This window comes from Myodes glareolus, chromosome 5, assembly GCF_982192425.1.
Source record: "Myodes glareolus chromosome 5, mMyoGla1.1, whole genome shotgun sequence".
NCBI lineage: Eukaryota > Metazoa > Chordata > Mammalia > Rodentia > Cricetidae > Myodes > Myodes glareolus.
In genome coordinates, this window is record NC_142030.1 from 57989817 (window position 1) to 58010274 (window position 20458).

Genomic DNA, 20458 nt, shown 5'->3' on the forward strand with positions numbered 1-20458 from the left:
CGTCTGGGGCACTAGGGGAGGATACAGCAGCTGAGGAAAGACACTAGTGAGTAGGGAGAAAGCAGCCTTTGCTTGCTCTGTTCCCTTGACTTTCCACAACAGCAGGAGGATACCATTGTAACGTGCATCCTCCTGGTCAAGGCTCCTGCAAGGGAGACAGGTCTACATTTGGAAAGCTACATGTATATCCCAAAGGAATACTTTCACTGGCTGGTGCTTTAAGCCAGTTTAGCTGCAGCAAGCCTTGACAAGGAGGGTTCTCTTACTGAACCTCCATCTCTGCACAACTGGCATCAGAAGATGGCTCTGAGGTTTGCAAGGTCTCTTAGAAGGAGAGCCAAGTGGGCATTAAGAAAGGTGTCCTGAAAGAGACTTCTCACCCTAGACTTTGGCTCATGCCTTTACAAAATGCTAAGAAGTAAGCCCCTAAGGATTACACAACTCCCTAGGTAAGAGATGAGACGGAATTTGGGACCAAAATCTGAGGACGTGATTAAAAGCACACACTGGTCTCATCCGGAATGTTCTCTAAAAATATGCCTTGGAAACTCAACAAGGGAATTAACAGATGGTCAAGGATTTAAGAAATTCAAATCTTAGACATCTCTTTCGCACATATTTAGTATTCATTACCATATAATAGGCAATTATATGAGAACTATACAAGGTTAACAAAACAGTTATCAGATGTTTAGTGATAATCAGATTTTTGTTGTGTTTTCCTCCCCAGACAATTGGTGTGTGTGTGTATTGTGCGTGCGCACGCGTATCTAGTTAAATGAGAAACTATGCTTACATTTATTCTGTAGATCTCGAGTCTACCAGTGTTTATAGCATCTCCAGGTGTGCTGTGGGCCACATAACTAATGAGAATCATGATATAAAAGTACTCTTTATAGAAGCCACCCATTTGTAGGCTGTCTTGTGGTATTAGTTATATGATTTATAGATGATAGGGATATATCTACATATGTGCGCATATAATTTTAGCTATTTATTTATGCACGTATTCATTATGATTTCTTGAGAGAGTCTTGCTATGGAGCCCAGCCTGGCATGCAACTCACAATCCCTCTGCCTCTGCCTTTTGAGAGATTAGATTCCAAATGTGTGTCACCACATCTGGCTATGAGAGCTATTACCAATAGAACATTCATATAGCTAAAGAGGATTTGGTCCTCGTACTTATCCCACCTGCTATGTCAGAAAAACACCGGAACAGGAGTCAAAGTGGCCAGGGATGCTTTGCTATTGATTTACTTGGTAACTACTTCAGGTAAATCGCTCCCTATCCTGGTCTCAGTTTTCTCATAGGAGATGGAAGGACTAGGGCGTAACACTGTACATACATCTTGACTTCTTTCTGGACAGTACAGACTTCTGCCCATGGCCTTAATGTAATTATTAATAGGTACTGGTTTTTGCTTGCAAAATATCCTCATTTGGACAATTAATGATATGGTCACCATATTTAGTTCTCAAATCTGATACCCAGTGAATGGAATTCAATCCCAACTGTCCATAGGAACAAGCTAGAGATGCAAGTGAGCATAGCTGGTTATGTGTGAGATAACTGAGAATATTGTGGGGGTGACAAATGGCAGCGTCTTTAGGGGGCCACTGCCGTTGGGCTCTAGCCAACTGGTGCCTGATGGGATACATTGGGTGATCCTCTACCCAGGTTCACCAGACCCCAGATTTGATAGTGAAATAATCTAACTTTAAAACATTAAGCAATTAATTCATATATTTTTAAACCAGTGGATAAGCAAAACAAAATATGTCTGTGGGCTGTACAGAAGCCTGGGATCATGAGTTTGTAACCTCCAAAGGTACCCACACAGAGAAAAAGCTAGATTTCCCCAGAGGCTGTTTGGGTTACCTTGACAGTGTTCTAACGTTGCGTTCACATGCAGAATGACAGTTCTGGTTACCAGTGTTCAAATTCAGATTTCAAAACAACCGTATTACATACTGCTTCCTTAGCCTTCCTTACTTCTGGGGAACCAGAATGAGCACCCCAGGAGAACATCAAAGAGATCTGTATTCTGCACTCTAGACCTCTTCGTTTCCGTACCTGAAACCATAAACTAAAGAGGGAAAGTACCAGAGATATGCATTATAAGAAATTCACAACCTTTGCTACTCCAACAGGAAGACCGACATCAAGTTTCTCGTTTCCCCTGAAGCAACAGTCAATAGCTGATGTTTCCAGTTCCCATAAAGCATTGAGTAGAGTTAGTCCCAGGGAGGTGTGGGTGAGGGAGTCTTGCAGTAAAGAGGGCAAAATTAAATGTCTTTAGAATTCAAGACACAGTGAGAGCTTGAGAATAGCAGACAACACCGCTATATCAACAGCACAGAAATGTAGAGCTCTCTGACTTCTGCACCATGACTCTGATTTTATTGGAGCGAAAAGCATTTTAAAAAATTGAATTTATACTGCGATCTTTCTATTTCTGAAAACCATTTTGCTTTCAGCTCCTTCCCTAACAATTCCTAAGAAATGTTACTGTCAGTTAGAAAGGCGCTCTCATTTCTTCTCTGCTGTTGCACCGAGTGAAGGTCTGATCTTAGCGTATGGAAACAATAGCAGTAAATACACCCTGGGTTTCAGGCGCGCTTTACCGTGCTGGCGAATCACTGTTATTCTTCCAGGATTCAGCTTAAGAGAGGTAATTACAAGTCACTTCACTGTCTGAGGGAAAGACGGGAAGCAGACCCTGTGGATAGAAGGCCATATTTACTCTTTCCAAATCAAAGCTCTAGCTATCAGGAGAAAATACGGTTTTCATGGAAGCACTCGGTTTTCTGCACAGCTTGCAAAATCCATTGCTTTAAGGAAATTTCCACATGAATAAGCCAAATGCATCAAGCCCACTAGAAGCGTGTGCGTGCACACACACAAGCACCAGCTTCACAGCATGCTGGTCTACACTCCACAGCTACACGCGTTCCTTGGGTGGAGTGCTCAGAGTAGAAACATGCACTGTGAATGCACGATTTGCACATCCTACCTCCTAATTGTCAAATCCAGCTGTTCTCCTACACGGCCACTTTCAAGTTATCCCCAGTTGAGCTGTTTGTACATAGTCCTGGAAAACCAGCTCACTTCAAAATGTCTCCAGCTCACGCATCTATTCATCTATTCACTCACTCAAAGATGAGTATGTTTTGTCCAGTGGAGACAGAACGGCCACAAAACACCGTCGCTCGTGAGGGTCCTCTTAGCCACAGGTGCTTGAACACCAACAGAAGACTCCAATTTAGTCACTTGCTTCTTTGTCATCAAGCGTACTAATCGCAAAGGACGTTCTACCTGCTATGGTTGTTTTCCTCAATCTCTTTACTTGTGTGCATGTGTGATGGGCATGCATACATACATGTTCGGATGTGCTTGGGCACGCATGTGTGTGGTATCTGTGCATGTGCGCACATGGCCATGTAGGCCAGAGGTTGATATCAGGTGTTTTATTCAGTGGCTCTCTACCTTAATTTTTGTGGCAGGGTTTCTCACTTGAGCCAAGAACTTACTGATTTGACTCAGCTAGCTAGCCAGGTTCCTCTGGTGTCCTCTATCTCTGCCTTCTATGTGCCGGGATTGCAGGCAGTCTCTTCAGCAGGCATTTACAGGGATTCTAGGTTGCCGTGCTTGCTCACAAGTGTTTCGACCTAGTAGCCATCTCCTTTGCCTTTTGGACATCAGGATCCATCTGGTCACAGGGCATTAGCCAGAAACACAGTCCTAGCCACATTTTCTACTTCTCCATTTCACAGCTTTCTCTTCATACATGTCATAGTTCACTTCCGATGGCATTTCTCCCATTTCTTTTCTTGGTAGCTGGGGCCCCCAAGGCAGAAGTTCATTGCTTTCTTTAGCAAAACAAGTGTTTGAACTGCTCTCATCAAGTGCTTACTGCTCAGTCTACAGGACTCCAAAATATGTTCTGACAGAGGCCTGGTTGGCTGCTATAAGAAGCTGTTTCCTCCTCCAAGGTCCCCAGAAACACTGCACATACCTTCAGCAGAACATTCATTTCTCAGTGATTCCCTAACACACACCTCCTTTAAATGGCTGGAAGCCCCCTTAGAACAGGGCCTATGCTCCAAGCTTAGCATCTCGGCAGACAGGTCCTCTATCCACCCATCAGATTCTTTGAGGCTTTCCAATAGCAAATCCCCACAGTTTATTAGGCTGGGCTTCTAGCTAGGTTTCTGATGTGTTGCTCATTACAGTACCTTCTACCCAATCCCGTAGGCTCTTAATAGGAAAGATGAAGGAACTGTTCAGTTGCCAATTCATCCATGCTGCACTTTTCAGTGTACAGCAAAACATGGAGTCAGTGTTCAATGCCAAGAACGTACTTTGGGCAATAGAACATCTTGCCATCTAAGAGACTGGAAGCACCATCCCACTCCACACCAATGAAAATAAACCAAGCTAGTGTGTTTTCAAAGAATTCATTATGGCGATGTAATCTGAATATATTTTACCCCCAAGCGATTGCTTTTGTCTATGCCCTTCATACTACCATTCAAGTTCTGATTGTCCAAGCCTTCAAAGTGTAAAGGAAGGTGAAGTCCTAGATTTCATACAACCTTGTTTTCAGAAACTAAATTGGGCTCCTTGACAACAATGGGCAAAGACAAGGTGTTGGGAAACTCATGTAAGTGTGGGATAACAGCGCTCTTCTCATCTTTACGATGCCCAGAACACAGTGATCTCTATTCATTTCTTTGAGTAAATTAACTAGAGACTCTGAGGTGTGCCAATACACTGTGTGAGTGAACTTCCTCTTTAGGATGACAGCAAATGCCTCCCCAGCTCCTTGCAACTCCCTGCTTCCCCCTTCTGTTTATTGCACATCTCGGCTTCATCTGCTTCCAAGCTTTTCTTAGATGCTCTGGATCCATCTTCAGGGTTGTACTGGATCCACCCTCTGTGCTCTCTGCTCCAAACCCTCCAAAATGCTGCTTTCTTACATCTCCGAGGACGGCAGATGCCTTTCTCTGGCCCCTGTATGAATGTGTAAAGATGTTTCTATGGCTATGCTTTAAGGGTTGTTTCTATGGCTATTTAAAACACCAAATATATTGGAAATTTCCCAGGGGCACACACATGCCTGATTTTATTCTAGATTCCCATGGCAACCATGCTTCCAATAAATATAGTTTATAACTATCCGTCACAAGTGCGGATGGAGCCTCCCTTTCCTTTACATATATTTATAAACTATGTATTTAAGCATTTCATGTGTTTATTTTTTTCTTTTTTGTGTGTTTTATATTTTAGTTCACTTTAAATTACACACTTAGAGGACAATAATTCGGACAGCAAATTCATTCTATAAAATGACCACTATTGGATCATTTGCAATTAACTGATAATAAATGCTTCCAGATTTTTGGCAGCGGACTGCAAGGTTGGCCAAAGACATTGACTCCTTCTATTTACACATTTTAAGTCATATTTTATTGCTAAAAATGAACCACAGAAGTTAGTCCGGATCACAACCCCTGCCTAGTGTTTTAAAAAAAAAAAACAAAAAACAAAGAGGAGTTAAGAATCTGGAAGAAAGTCACGCATCCGCCTGAAACCCAAGCTAGGAATAGAGTACTTAACTCCACCTGTGCCCCTCACCCCCATGATGTCACAGAGTAGTAGTTTTGGTTTGTTCTCATTGTAAAAATATATACTAAGTGCTTCTCGGTCTCCCGCCATTTGAACCGAATGTCTGTGAGGCCCTTGTGCTTCTGGAATTCCACTACTTACATAATGAAAGTACGATTTTTGGATGTAGAAAATGTTGGAGATTGCTGAAAAATCCCAGCAACCTCTGACAGTGGCAACTAGAAAATGATTACTGGATACATCGTAACACAGTGTGATCTAATTAAAAGGCATTCGCCGCTGCTGCAAACTAATAAACAATAATAAAAATGATTGCAAAGGTACTTAGCCTGTGCAGAGTGCTGTAGCGATCCAGCCTCCCGCCCTGCGAGAGTGAATGGGTGGAAAATAGCATTAGTAATAGAACATGCTTGACTTGGTCTGAGGTGAAACGTAAAGGAGAACTGGGCTGACTTAAAATTGATGGGGAGGGTGCAATGCCACTGAAGGAGGAAATTGAGTTTAGGGGGACTAGGTTTATATATATACATATATAATATATATATTTATTTATATATATAAATTTATTTTTATATATATATAAATAATATATATATATTTACTTGTGCTAGAAACAGGCGAGCACAAAGATATATTCAGGGACCTCTACTTTCCTTGGTGGGGGTGGGGAGCGGGGGAATAGAGGGGAGGGGTGACCCCCGAGGTCACAGACAGGCCCAGGGGGTAATAGTTTAAGAGGTTATGCAAGGCCAGAGTTCCTGCCCTTTTTTTGGTGGCCAGCCCTCTCTTAGTATAAGGGGCTTCCATCAGGACCCTTTCCCAGAGCCCTCTCTGGGAAGCCAATTCAACAAAATCAGTGGCGCAGTCCTCATCTGAACCAAACCTGCATGCTTGAATAGCAGCATCTGGCTTTGAAGAAAAAGGAACTGTCTCCTGACCGGTTTTGAGGGACTGCCATTCTTTCCTCCCGGGCTGAGCCGATTTCCCAGTACCACCCACTCCAGCGCGGGGGGGTGGGGGGCACATCTCCGCCCCCACGCCGGCGAGCTCTGGGCTCCCGGCAGACCACAAAGGGAGCGCGCAGGTTAACCCAGCTGCTCCATAGCCACCCGGGGTAACCAAAGCAACCGCGGTGGTCAGGAATGCACGCTAATTGAAGGGCCTGTTCCTCCCACAGGGATGAGCAACAAGTGAGGCAAAAATAGTGAGCTGGGCTGCCTATGAGGAGGGAGGAGGGGAGGTGGGGCTCAGCTCAGCCTCGGCCCTGGTGGCTGAGGGACTGGGGACCCGTAGAGAGCGCCTTCGAGGCCTCATTTGTTTTCTTAAACGACGCGGGGGCGATGAAAAGCTGCGGCAGGTCAGAAATCTTATGATGTATTTTCCAACCAGCTACCGTTCCGTGAAAGCACCAAGTTTCACTGGGCCCCAATGCTTGATTCACGTAGATGAAGGGAGACATACATCCCTAAGTCCTCATAAATGAAATGCCAGCGAGCAGTAAGACCTGGGCTGGTTAAAGCGAGCAGACAGGATTCTGTTTTGTTCAAACCACAGAAGACTCTTGAGATGGGTGACCACCATTACCTGCTCTCCTGGAAAACACCAGTGTTTGCGCCTGGACTTGCCATAAGTTACTTTGACATTTCTCTCGCCCTTCACTCTGAAGCCTATCCTAGTTTAGATTATAAATTTTGACACTGTCGTCCTAGGCCCACTAGGTAGATCCTTAATCCAAGTCATAGGTCTTCTCCAGATGCCAGTAGACATCACCGAATAAGCTCTACAACTGAATCTTTACAGTTAGCTAAGCGCCATCCTCTCAGGGGGAAAAAAAGGCTTTCCAAATAGTAACCCAAATGAGGCAGCCCAAAGACAAGAAGAGTCCTGGGTCAGACTGCCCCAAGTCTACCATCATGACAATTTCAACAGGACTCACATGCTACTGAGAAAATGTGAGTCTGTTCTTCATGGGTCAGTTCGCAAGGGGTCCGTTAAATCTCTAATGGACTGTGCTTAAGGAAAACCGACTGTTTAGCGGGCGTTCTCAACATAGATTTCCCTAACGAGGGTTCTCTCAGATACGGATAGGGGGACATGGGGAGAACGGCAAGGGTAGAAGAAACTAAGATCTGCTGAGTTCTTAATCCTTAACAATAGGTCTTCAGTGAAGAGTGATTAATAAAAACTCGAGAGAGCGAAATTGGGGTTGAACCTGAAGATCCGAAAAGCAAAACAACCAGCCACTGACTCTTATCTCCACCTCAGTCCAAAAGTGGCGACCCTGCCTCCAGGAATCTCAGAATGAGACTGTGTGTGAGAGCTGTCTTCTCCCGTCTTGTAACCCTCTCTAGGCTGGGATTAAAGGCATGCACTGCCCAGTTTCTAAGGCAACTAGGGTGGTTACAGGGATTAAAGGTGTGTGTTACCACTGCCTGGTCAGTAAGGCTGACCAGTGGGGTTATTTTACTCTCTGATCTTCAGGCAAGTTTTATTTCTTAAAATACAAATGAAAAGAGAGAAAAATTGGGGTTCAACCTGAAGATCTGAAAAGCAAAGCAGCCAGCCACTGGCTCTTACTTCCACCTCAGTCTAAAAATGGCGATCCTACTGCTAGGAATCTCAGAATGAGACTGAGAGCTGTCTCCTCCCATTTTATAATCCTCTCTAGGACTGGGATTAAAGGTGTGCACCCCTGTGATTAAAGGCCAGTTTCTATGGTAACTAGTGTGGCTACTGGGATTAAAGGTGTGTGTCACCACGGCCTCCTCTGTAAGGCTCTCTGATCTTCAGGCAAGATTTCTTTATTAAAATACAAATGAAATGCCACTACACTTCAGGGTAACTTTTATGACCCCTCTCCTACTTCCACAGATTGGGAAACTGAGTTCAAGTTAGCACGCCAAGGGCTGTCTGACCCCAAAGCCTCTGCTGTTCACTGGAACCATGTCCTGTACCTAAGAAACACTGACCCCCGTCCCCACTGGCACTTAGAGTACAGATGAGAGCGTGAGTGTCAGTGACTTGGTCTGTGTTATGGGAGGTTCCAAAGCTTCCCCAGCTTCTACTCACTCTGCCTGCCACACTCACAGACACCCAAACATCTCCTGGAGGGCAAAGCACCCTTCTGCTGCGCATCAGTGGCCCAGACATTGACGATCCAAGCACAGCTTTAACCCTTTCTTATACTGTTCTTTCATCACGGCCAAACTGTAACTTTTATCTTCACAAAAGACACAAACTTTTAACAGGGACAAGATGGCTATTTACGTATTTTGTATCTTTATCGTGTGGGATCCCAATACAGCTAAAAATACTCATTACATCTTTTTATCATAATTTAAGCAGAAATCATAATTGAAGCAATACTTATCCACTCTGTGGTGCTTATCAATGAGCAAGACCAGGATTATGCAATGAATTCTTGAAGCCGAGAGAAGCTCTTGCAGGGCATGAAAGGCTTGGCCCTGCATCTTTGAAGGAATCATAGTCTTCTCTTAGCTACAGTCGCTAAGGGGAGTTAGACTCCGCTTGGTGCCTGAGTAATTCCTCTGCCTCTTCCCTCTCCTCTATCCTTTCAATACATTTTCTCATTCTTTATAAAAACACGGCCAACCGAGACATCTAAGTACGCTTAAGGCAGAGTCGGCCAGAGGTTGGAGGAGAGACATCAGGGCAAAGCCTACAAAAACCCACTCCTTGTCTTCTGTCCCTCTCTTCTTGGGAGTTCATGGGGTTGTCTCAGCCGCTCTAGAATCCTGAGGGTGCATGTGCTGAAGTAGAATGTTCCCACCCTTGCTAGGGGTGAGTCCAACACATTGAAACAAGGCCAAGTCTGCAAATGAAATGTGGGCACAGCCCAGACCCTAAGATGTTCCAAAGGTTCTCTTCAGAAGCATGGCAAGAGTGTGGCTTTGTAATTCATTTTTTTCCCCTCTCCCCTCTGCCAGGAGTAAACTTTTTTCTTCCTTAGTTCTTTTGCCCTTCTTCCTCTGTTTGTAAATCTTCCAGAGAGAAACAGCAGCAGCCACTCTGAGATCAAAGTTTTAGCAGGCAACAAAGACCTCCAAGGAGGCTGTTGCTATGGGAACTCTGGGAGCTAAGGCCCTTCTAATAGGCAAATTTCCCTGGTTTGCAGCACCAGGCTGTGGCTGGCAAAGAGGGAGAGAGGGGGGGATGGGGAGTCTTGGCAACAAGTAGCCTTTCTGAACAGCCTGAACTAAAATCACTGGGATGTGGGACAGGATTCAGACTGGAACTGCAGGAATGCAGGGGTGGGTGCTAGCAGGGGTGGGAGCCTGGGCATTCCTGCACAGTCTCAGGAAATACTCCCGTTAAATATCCCTGGAGTCACCTCGTAGGAGATGTCCCCTCCCAAAATTTCATTGATTACTTATTCAGTTCTTAATGGCCTTTTAAAATACCAGTGAACAGAGACGTTTATTTATACCAGACATATGACTATGAATAGCTTGCATTAAAAAAAAAAAAGAAATCTATGCCTGCCCATTCCTTCTTGTCTAGGTAATATATGCTGTACTCTTGGGTAAATCACAGGAGGAGATGGAAGAAAAAAAATAGGAACATGACAGGAAAACAAAGGTAATTCTGCAGCATTGTATTTACGGGAAAGAATCGGTCCCAAATTAGTGCCTACTCAGAAGGACCTGCTGAGAGCGCACCTATTTCTGGCCTCCGCAGTTAGCGCTGCATTTGGCCCGTAAAGAAGCAGAAACTGATGATGAATTCCACAAAATGTTAGCAGTGTGTGTTTTTGCCTGCCTGGCACCCCTTTCATCTTCATTTGGAAACAACTGCCTAGTTTCCTTTAGGAAACTGCTTCTCTCTCCCTCTGCAGCCCCCAGTGGGGGTTGACTACCTCCCTCCCTTCAACAACGGGGCTTTTGCAGGACCTCTGCGGAGGGCTCTGTCCTCCTGAGGTGGATGGAAGCAGGGCCTGCCCAGGTCCTCTTTGCTTCATGGGAAGGGAGCCCGCCTGAAAATGATGCTGAGCAGAGCAGGAGGAGCCAGTCAAGGAAAGACCAGCTTGTTGGTCTGGTGAGATCACCAGATCTCATTGACTGAAGCTGGAAATACCCGCCCCCAGGGGTTACTTGTTACCTAAATCAAAAGATAGAGCTAAGTTAGTTGGAGCCTCCATCCCTTGCAATCAAAATAACTGTGGAAAACAATATGACGGCTCAAAAGAATGGGCTTCTCAGGGATCATTTCTTCTTCTGTACTTTACTGTTTGGTTTGAAGTATGATCAATAAGCATAATTATTTTTTTCTGAGACAGAAACAGTATTAAAGCAAAACAAATGGTATTTGAAGAACCGTCTTCTATGGAGAATTAATTTTGAAATCCAGGGTCTTTGAAAAGGAGTGAAAAAAATCATTGAAAACCTCTGGAATGCCATCTTGTTTATCCTTGTTTCTAGGCAACCTGGACTGAACCTGTTCTCTGTGTTAAAGCTCATCAGAGAAGGAGTTTCTGTGATTTCTCCAAACCACCCATAATTTCATTATAATAATTTGAAAAAAAAAACTGTTATTTACCATTAGGAACGTCTCCCTTAGCTTGAACCTAAGCACTCTTTGGTCATGTCCTCTTATTGGAATGCCTGGTTGGAGGCAGGAAGGTTCGCTTAGCCTCATTTCCTCTGAGGCTCTGTCCCCCTTTTAAAATTAAAGCCCTTTAAACAACAAGCTACCACAAGGGACATCAGAAAGAAAAGGTCAGGCCCTTATACTGTACATAGAAAGAAGTAAGAGCAAGGCAAGCTGCTTTTAGATTTTAAAATAATAACTTCCCTGCATGAGCCTTTCTGAAACGGTGAAGTCCTTTTCCTGCCAGCTGGAGCTGCCCCAGGGAATTTTATTCCTAGCCAAACAGTGGCATGGTTCCAGGTTATAAACAGCCAATCCTTGCCACCGATCCCAGACCAATGTCTAACCTCAGGTGGCTTATTTCTGGACACCCCCATCTTCTGTGACTGTCTGCTCGTACAGCACCACCGTCACCCACCCTGTCTAAATATTTCTAAGGTATCTGTCACTGTCATCTCAAAGCACCAAAACACTGTGTGCTTTTCCAACTTCAGAATGACTTTACCTTCTGAATCATCAAAAAGACAGCAAAGGGTGTTTGGGATAGTTTTCCTGTTTAATGTCGAAGCAGTGGTTGTCCTCCGTTGCCATGAATCACACATCTCTGGATATTTCTGAAACCTCTGAACGAAGCATCCGTAGCCACTGGTGGAGGTTCAGATATATCGGGTGGAGAGAGGCATGAGTCATGCTCAGTAGGGAGGTATTCCATCAAGACCAGAGCAACTGTGCCTTTGACGGAGGGGCCTAGGTCAATGGTGACAGAGATTTTAAGGAAGAAATGTAGAGAATGGAGGAGGCAAGCCCAGGGCAAGTAGAAGTCACAACCTACAGCCCCAAGCAGCAACCACACTTCTTAACAGTTTAATCTACAGTGTCTCGGTACACATAGGATTTGTGGTACTGTGAAAGCAGAGAAAGTTAGGGATCACAACAATGGGGTCTAATCCTTCACACTTTCTAAAAACTAGTGTGCAGTCATAAAAGCAGGACATTGATTTTCTTTAATTTGGAAAGTGAGGGGACTAATTCCTACTCCTACCCATAAAAGTATTCCAGGCAAGCACTGTGAGTTAGCTTCGGTGTATAGATACATTAGGTGGACACAGTGCCACCATATCTGTGCAGATATCACTTCAGCTGATATCTGGTGCAGAATAGTTCTATATTCTGTCAATTACGTTTCAAATAAGCGCTGATTGGCCAGTAGCCAGACAGGAAGTAGAGTCGGAGAAATGAGAACAGGAGTATTCTGGGAAGAAGGAAGCTCTCTCCCCAGTCCTGCCCAAACCACTGAAGAAGCAGGATGTGACTGTGACCTGCTGCTGAAAAAGGTATCGAGCCATGTGGCTAACATAGATAAGAGTAATGGGTTAATATAAGTTATAAGAGTTAATACAAGCCTGAGCTAATGGGCCAATCAGTTTATAATCTTATGGAGACCTCTGTGTGATTTTCTTTGGGACTTGCCGGCTATGGGAACTAGGCAGGACAGAAACCCCAAAGAGCTGGCCCTCAGGTTACAGATATCTACTTGGCCAGGGGAGGGGAGGTGGGAGGAGGTATTCGTGTGTGCATTCTATGCATATTGGTGGACTATCCCCAAGAAGCGCTGATCTCCCTGTGCTAAGCAGTGCACAACTGATCTAATTGGGTCAATAGGGCTTACTCTCTTAAGGCTATTTTTTTTTGGTTGGGAAAATACAAGAATGGAAAATAACGTTTAAGTCTGTTTGCTTGGTCTTTTTTTTCTACCAAGAGAGCCCTGAAGATACTTTTCAACAATTTCTGCAACATAAACTCAGAGGCCCTCAGGCATCTCTGCCAGTACCAAGAATAACTGCCATGTTAGCCACTGTCATTTTCTTCCAGGGCATTTACAAATGACTCAAGAAGCGCTCCGTGTCACCACACAGAGCTAGATCCTAAAGAGCCCCAGATGACCGTTCATTCATTTATCCCTTTTCATTTTCATCTGCTATCCCTACTCTCCCTTAGCTGGGAGCAAAAGTCTCCAGCACAGCAGAGCCAAATAAAACAGAAGCCTAGAATCACAGGCCACCACTCGGAGGGAACTGTTCAACTCACTGCAACAAATGTAGAAATAAACTTTTGGAATATATTCTTTAGCTCTCCTTTTAATTTTGATATCTTGCAATACATTTTTTTTTTTTTTTTTGCTGCTTACATTCACCAGAACCAGTGTTTTCTCTGGTGGAGCTATCACTAATAACTGATGAAATACCTAGATGAAGATTGCGACCAAATCTTCATCATCACCAAAATCAAACCATATTAACCCACTCAAGATTGTAGATATCTATGTCAAGTCAACAAAGACATATGCAGTGTTCAGTAACATTTAAGAGACACAAAGTGAGAACTAGCTATAGATGCTGCCATTTTCAGTTAAAGCCTCTTTATGATAGAGCCCTCCTTGGCAGGGCAGAAACAGACATGGAGAGGTATTGCTCTGCACAGTCCATCGTTCAGTGCTACTAAGGAACTCTCAGTTTTGTGAGGAACCGAAGGAAAGCACACATATAGTATCAGTGTTACCACGCTCATGAGGTGAAACTAAAACACCCCGCCAAAGGGTTCTATTCTTGGCCTCGTTCATTTTATAGCAATAGCTGGGGTGATTCATCTACTCTCATGTGGTCCTGATTCTTAAACCCACCGTCTCCTGTCTTCCCTTTCCTCTGACTTCCAGACTGACATTTACAAGTGTCAGCCAACAATTTGCCATGGACAGTTTTGGGTAAAATGCCATTTACATTGCTTACTTAAAGGAATTGGTTTCAATCTATGACAAATGTCCCAATGAAACAGAGCCCCTGGAGCTCCGTTGGTGTCCCACAGGCATCTTAAATTCTGCATGTTCACAGCTAGACTCATCCCTCTGCTTCTATGTTTGCTTTCCTCCTGTGTCCTCTTTCTTAGTTAATGGGTGACTGGTTCCCCACCTACTTAGAAATCCTGTTTGGCTCAGCTCTCTCACAGCCTCTGACACATCCCCAAGGTCGTTGGCTTTGATCTCAGAACAGCTGTTAGGGTGTCTTCATTTCCTGCTCTGGTTCAGAGTCTCACACCTTTTGTCTGTGCTTTGGCAGTCTCCCTATCAAACCCTGCTCTGCTCCCCTTCCTCTAGTGAACGAACCACCCACCTGGCATGCAGACTCTTCCTCCAGTGAACCACCTGCCGGGCACGCAGTCTCTGTTTCCAACGCCTCTTGTACACAACTTCACTCCAAATATTTGAAAACAAGTCCCTTGGCTTTTAAGTCCCTTTTTACTAGAATGAATCCTCTAGCCATTGCTCACAGAAAACTCAATAAGCATTAGTTCATGGTGTTATAATTAGCAAACTGTGAACCCCAGAAATCTTCCCAGGCAACTCCATTCTTTGACAGAGAACCCAGAAATCAGGTTGCTTTCCTGGTCTCACAGAAGAAAAGACTGTTAAACAAAGTGCCCTGCAGAATATAACAACCAAACTACTCTATGTTTTTTAAATGTGACAGTATTTTGAAAAATTTTATAAAGGGGTGTCAAAGACTCAGAAATTTGCATTTAGTCCTTTAAAGGATTCAAAACTTTCATCGATGGAAACCAGCTCCTTTAAATAATTAACACAAGTAGTACTGCCTTGGGAAAACCATCACATTTTGGATGTTTCTAATCACTGTGCAGCAGAACAAGGGTCGCTCGGGGGCATCGATGCCGAACCCTGATTCCATGCAGAGCCCTGGTGGCGGTGTCCCTCACTTTCAGTCGCGGTTCATCTCAGAGCAACGCTGGTTTCTGCTCCTCATCTCTACTGCCATCACTGGTGACCATTTTCATCCAAGCCTTCCTTTCACTCACTGTCTGCGGAACCCTTTGGGCCCCAAGGAAGGCATCCTCAGCCCACAGTTAACTTGGATTTGATTCAGAGGTATTTCCAGGATGTATTTTAGCGCGTCCTCAGAGGGCAAAACTTGCCCTTCCTTCATTTCCTCTACATCCTCTCAGGTGGGACTAAATTGTCTAGAGTGGTTTTTTCTTTTCTTTTCTTTAAAGCTGGCCTCCTTTCCCCCCACACACAGTTCTTCCCTGCCGATGGCTGCCGCAGTCAAACCACTGTGCTCACAATTATCTATCTAATTGCAAGCTCAAACTTCTTGTTCCTGAAAATTTGACTATTACAGTCCTGAGATTAGGCAAAATTTATCTCTTAGATATCTCAAGTCTTACCTCACCATGTTTTTTGGCATTGTCAATAAGCCTTTTGCTCCCTTAATTTCCATTTCCCTACAAGCCACAGCAGTTACAGTTCACACGTTGGCCCTGAGGAGTATGTTTAAGCGAACCTTCTAACAAGGAAAGCCAATGCTACCTCGGTTCCGTTTGTAAACGTTTGTAAGATGAAGACATGAGAGCAATTGCTTTGTCAAAGTCATGACAAAAAAAAAAACCAAAACACTAAAAATTTTAAATAGAAAATGCTACTTTATCCTGGGGTATTGAGTTTCTCACAGTGGGTTAAAAAAAAAAATCAGTCTTAAACTTTGTTTTCCCTTCAAACAAGGAGTTCTTGCATGTTCCCACAAATTAGTGTCAGCTGACTTTAAGAGGCTACTACAAGAGAAACGCAATGTCTTCTAAATCATGGCTTAGAGGGTACTTCATCAATGATTTTTTTCCTGCTACAATTTAGATGAGGTTTTGTCTTTTCTTGTTTTCTGTGTTGGTTTAGTCTAAGTTGTTTTAGTTAGTTTGTTTGTTTTATCTAACCAACATTTATAAAACACAAAATAGGCCCTCAATTTTCAAGATCATTTTGCACTAACATCCTTCCAGCCCACAAGAGGAAAAGTAGCCAAAGTAAGGGGTCCCCAGTTATGAAGCAGTGAATATTAATAAGGATGAGATGTGTTTGCTTGAAAATAACTCAGATGCTTCCCCTTCCAGCTAAACCAGCACACTTCGAAATAACTCTTCTCATGGGACGCATTTTATCACTAGACTCTCCACTGTGCAGCCCTGTTGCCTTCTGAGTATCTTAAGTAGAGACAATTGATACTTGTGGGAGTGGGACGAGACTCCTGGGGGCTCCAGGAGTGCTTGCACACCAATGGGTTCCTATCTCTCTTTCATCTCTACCATACTTCCAAGGTCTCTGGCATTAGTTGGTAACAAAGAAGGTAAGGCAAATGAGGGTTAGAAGTGAAAGTAGAAAGTAAGGGGCACTGAGGAAATGAGAAACATTTCTGACAGTGCTCCAAAGAATCAGAGCCTTCCGGAAGCAAGACACGATAGACACAGCCACTACTCAGAAAGAGACTACCCTACAACAGGGCTGTCTGTGCAGAAAAGATCAAGACCACATGTGCAGTCTGCTAACACATGCAGGGAGAAAAGAAACACAATGCAAGCAGCCTAAGGTGGAAAGGTTGCCCCTGGTTCTCACTTACCCAACACCAGCAGTTCCACGGAGTCCTCATTTTTGCCTTCCAGGTCATCCGGGGTGGTGATGATACAGTAATAGAGTCCGCTGTCTCCCCACATGAGCTTTCCAATCTGCAGATCCGCATCTGTGATCACAGAAAGGAGGACCCACTCCTGAACCCCCGTCCTCCCAAAGAAAGGCACCGAACCATGGGGCCTGGGACAGGAGCGCCCTGCTGGGACATCTACATGGTTCTGTTTCTTTGCCTGCATAGTGGCTGGGAAATGCTCATTTTATCTCAAACAAAATAATACAAACTAGCATCTGTAGGGCAAGAGAATTAGAGTACAGCCACAAAGAGATCTGGTTCTAGCCCACTTTCGGGAGGAGCTGACGGCTTTGAGCCAGGTCTACAGTGGAGCCTAAGAACTAGGTAAGTTCCCAAATAATTTTGGGTTCCTAGAAATAAATTTATTTCTTCAAATCATCCAATGATCGAATAGGTCACGAAACTTTTCTGATCTAAAGCTTTAGGGAACTGGAGAGAGGGTAGGATCTATTCATCTACCTGGCTCTGCTGCTTGTATGCATACATCCCTTTTCCAGGAAAAGGAATTTTTAGGAAAGTCCCCTTTTCAGGGTCAGTAAAGGGCAGAAAGGGCCTGTCCAGGTACAGAATGTCTTCCTCCGAAACTCATTTCAAACAGTTTTGAAAGCAATTTCTGAGATTGGCGTTCAGGCTCTAAAAGGCTACTCCAGAGTTTATGTCTGTGTTCCCTACATAATACATTGTCTACAATGTATTGTCCCTCCCTTGTCATTCAAAGCAATATGCCAGGGCTCTTGACGTTCCCATCCCCCACAAAAATCAGATCCTTGAGGAACAGAAAGAGGACTTCCCCTTCAGTCTGGGGGAAAAAAAATGGAGCTCCCTCCCACTCCCTGGGTTCAGAACAAAGGCATTGGTACCGTGAACTATCGTGATCTCTCTGCCCCTGTAGAAATCTCCCAGGGTAACGGTCGAGCCCTGTTTTGAAGCGACCACTCGAACGGTCCTTCTGCTGTCTAAACAATCCAAGTAGGGGTCCCATTCCAGGTTCCTCTTGCTGAGAGCTTGGGCCCTGGGAGAGGACATGCCCAAGGATTCTCCCATGCGATCCTGGCAGTAGGACTTGAACTTCCACTGCACCACCGCAGGCTGCTGGGAGGACGTGGAGAAGTGGCAGCGAAGCACGGTGGGCTGGAAGAGCATGGCCACCTTCTTCTTGTCGGGCACTGAGACCTGAAGGCCTTCAACCATGGCTGCAAAACAGAACGGACGTGTCCAAGCCGGATGCGTATCACGGGCCTCACCTCTCACCACGTGACAGCGTTCCTGCTCACACCCCTATCCTGCATTTATTTAGGCTCACAGTGCCAGGTAACGGTCTATTGCAGTGAGGAAGGCAGAACAACAAGAGCTTGAGGCACCAGTCACGCTGCATCCACAGTCAAGAAACAGAGTTATAAACGTGTGCTCTTAACTCACCTTCTTTTTATCCGGTCCGGGTTCCTAGCCCAGGGAATGACGCCACCCACAATGAGTAGGTCTTCCCACCTCAACCCAATCCAGATAAACCCCCACAGGCATAGGCATGCCCAGAGGCTGTATCCCAGGTCTTTCTAGATCTCATCAAATTCATAACTGAAACTAACCACCACATTGGCAAGACATTCTAAATCACATCAGCTAGCTTCCTGCCTTCAGCGTCACCCCTTTGATGGAACTCTATCTGCACCACGCTTCACAAATACCAAACTTAACAGGAGCCGTGTTATTCTGCATCTCCACATCTTTGCACGGGATGACCCTTGTTTCTGCAATGCTTTGCCTCACTTCCCTTGGAATTTGTTTTCCATCATCCAAAATGCAGTTCAAAGGCCTCTTAGGATGAATTCTTTGACCCGCTTGTCCCTTCCCCCTTCATGTCAGCCACACACAGCGTTCTTGTGCACACAGTCATTGTAACAATTCGGTGAGTATTTCTTTTCCTGCCCTTCCAGGAAAGGAGAGTATATCGTCTTGCCACCCTGAATTATGAAGCCCAGAGGTGCTGAACAAGTACTTGATGAATAACATTGAAATCAGGAAGTATGGCTTCAAGAGAAGTTGACTTCCCTTCCTGATGGTGACCCAAGCAAAGGGAAGAAGTAAGGGAGAAAAGAAATCTCTTCATGACAGAGAGATCTCAGGACCAAAGCAGTAGACTAGGTTGAACAGCTCTGAAGAGCAATCAAAAGAAGGAAAGACACAAAAATCAAGTGAGAAGAGATGCCAGGTAATTACAGTGAATGAGAGACCAAGTGAGTTAGAGACAAAGAGCTGCGTGAACTCATTAATAAAATCTAGACATTCTAAGCAATGAGAACACAACTTAAGTGAATGGAAGAGTTAGAGATTCGAGCCTAGAAACTTCCGTCAGAAGAAAAAAAAAGGAAAAAGAAAGATAAGAAAAAAGAACTGTGATGAGAAGCAGAGAAGAGGAGTATAGATATAGATAGATGATAGATAAATAGATAGATAGATACAGATTTAGCTATAGATGATTGATAGATATAGATAGAAGATAGATAGTCAGATATAGATAGATGATAGATAGATGTAGATGATAGATAGATAGATAGATAGATAGATAGATAGATAGATAGATAGATAGATAGAGATAGGTAGGTAGGTAGGTAGATAGATAGATAGATAGATAGATAGATAGATAGATAGATAGAGATATATGGAAGAGGTTCAGAGTTCAATACAAGAATTGCCAAGTTGATTTTGGTACCTTGGAGCAGGTTTCTTTTTCCCCCTTGGTTTTGATTTTGGTTTTTTAAGACAGAGTTTCTCTGTGTAGCCCTGGCCACCCTGGAACTTGCTCTGTAGACTACGCTGGCCTCATACTCAGAGATGTGCCTACCTCTGCCTCTTGGGTGTTGTGATTAAAAGCATGCACCACCATGCCCAACATGGGGCAGAAGGTATTGCCTTAGAACTGCAGTACAGACTTGAGACAGGTGAGAAAGGATACCTTTTCCTTGAGAACCTTCTTCTCTGTGTCTATAGTACAAAGCGCTCACCCTCACAGCTCAAACACACTTCTTAGGAACATGTCTCTTTACCAAAGCAGCCTTGGCAAGGATAAGATGTACTCATGTCTCCTAATTTCCAGACCCATATCCTCTCTCCTCCATGAAAAGCACAGGGGAAACATGGGCCCTAATTCTTGTTATGAAAAACAATTTCTTCATTCCATGGAATTTGGTAGTGAACACAAGAGTGTTTGGACCAGCTATGTGCTTGGAGGCGACCCATGAATAAATGAAGGAATGGATGAGCAAATATGTGACTATTAGTATGAGGATTTTGAGGGCTTTGCAGAGGAAAGTAGTAAGTGAGTCATAGATCGCATAGTATATTAAAATAGTGTTGGCATCCAACAGGAGGGCTTAGAATATCATCTGACAACATACGAGTGGCAAGGCCTTAAAATCTGTGTAGTAATCTGAGACTCGCTCTCCTCACCTACCCACTAAGTATTGTACTGCTTTCTCCCAGGGTCACAACATGACGTCTCACTGGGCTCCTTCAAGGAGCAGACTTAACAGAGGTTCACTTAGAGGTAGATCTCACATGACAATCCCCCCCTCACCATTTTCACCTTTGTTCTTACTTCCAGTTCTGATGCCACCCCATCTCAAGGACCATCTCCTGCCACCGGGTTTGAGCATACCCATATTATGTAGACCAGCCCCAT

The 20458-nt window shown here is 44.3% G+C and overlaps 1 protein-coding gene across 6 annotated transcripts in view; it reads right to left on the minus strand.

Annotated features, from left to right (window-relative positions):
• Ildr2 (immunoglobulin like domain containing receptor 2) overlaps window positions 1–20458 on the minus strand; it is a 62420-nt gene that overhangs the window by 28546 nt on the left and 13416 nt on the right. For all 6 annotated transcript variants that reach the window (XR_007229201.3, XM_048421094.3, XM_085687973.2 and 3 more), the window contains exons 2-3: window positions 17640–17972; window positions 16696–16815 (exon numbers count right to left, since the gene is read on the minus strand). Coding sequence is in view for 5 of the 6 variants with exons in the window: in XM_048421094.3 (XP_048277051.3) it covers window positions 16696–16815; window positions 17640–17972 (453 nt within the window). In the remaining variant the exon portion in view is untranslated. The remainder of the gene's footprint in view (window positions 1–16695; window positions 16816–17639; window positions 17973–20458) is intronic.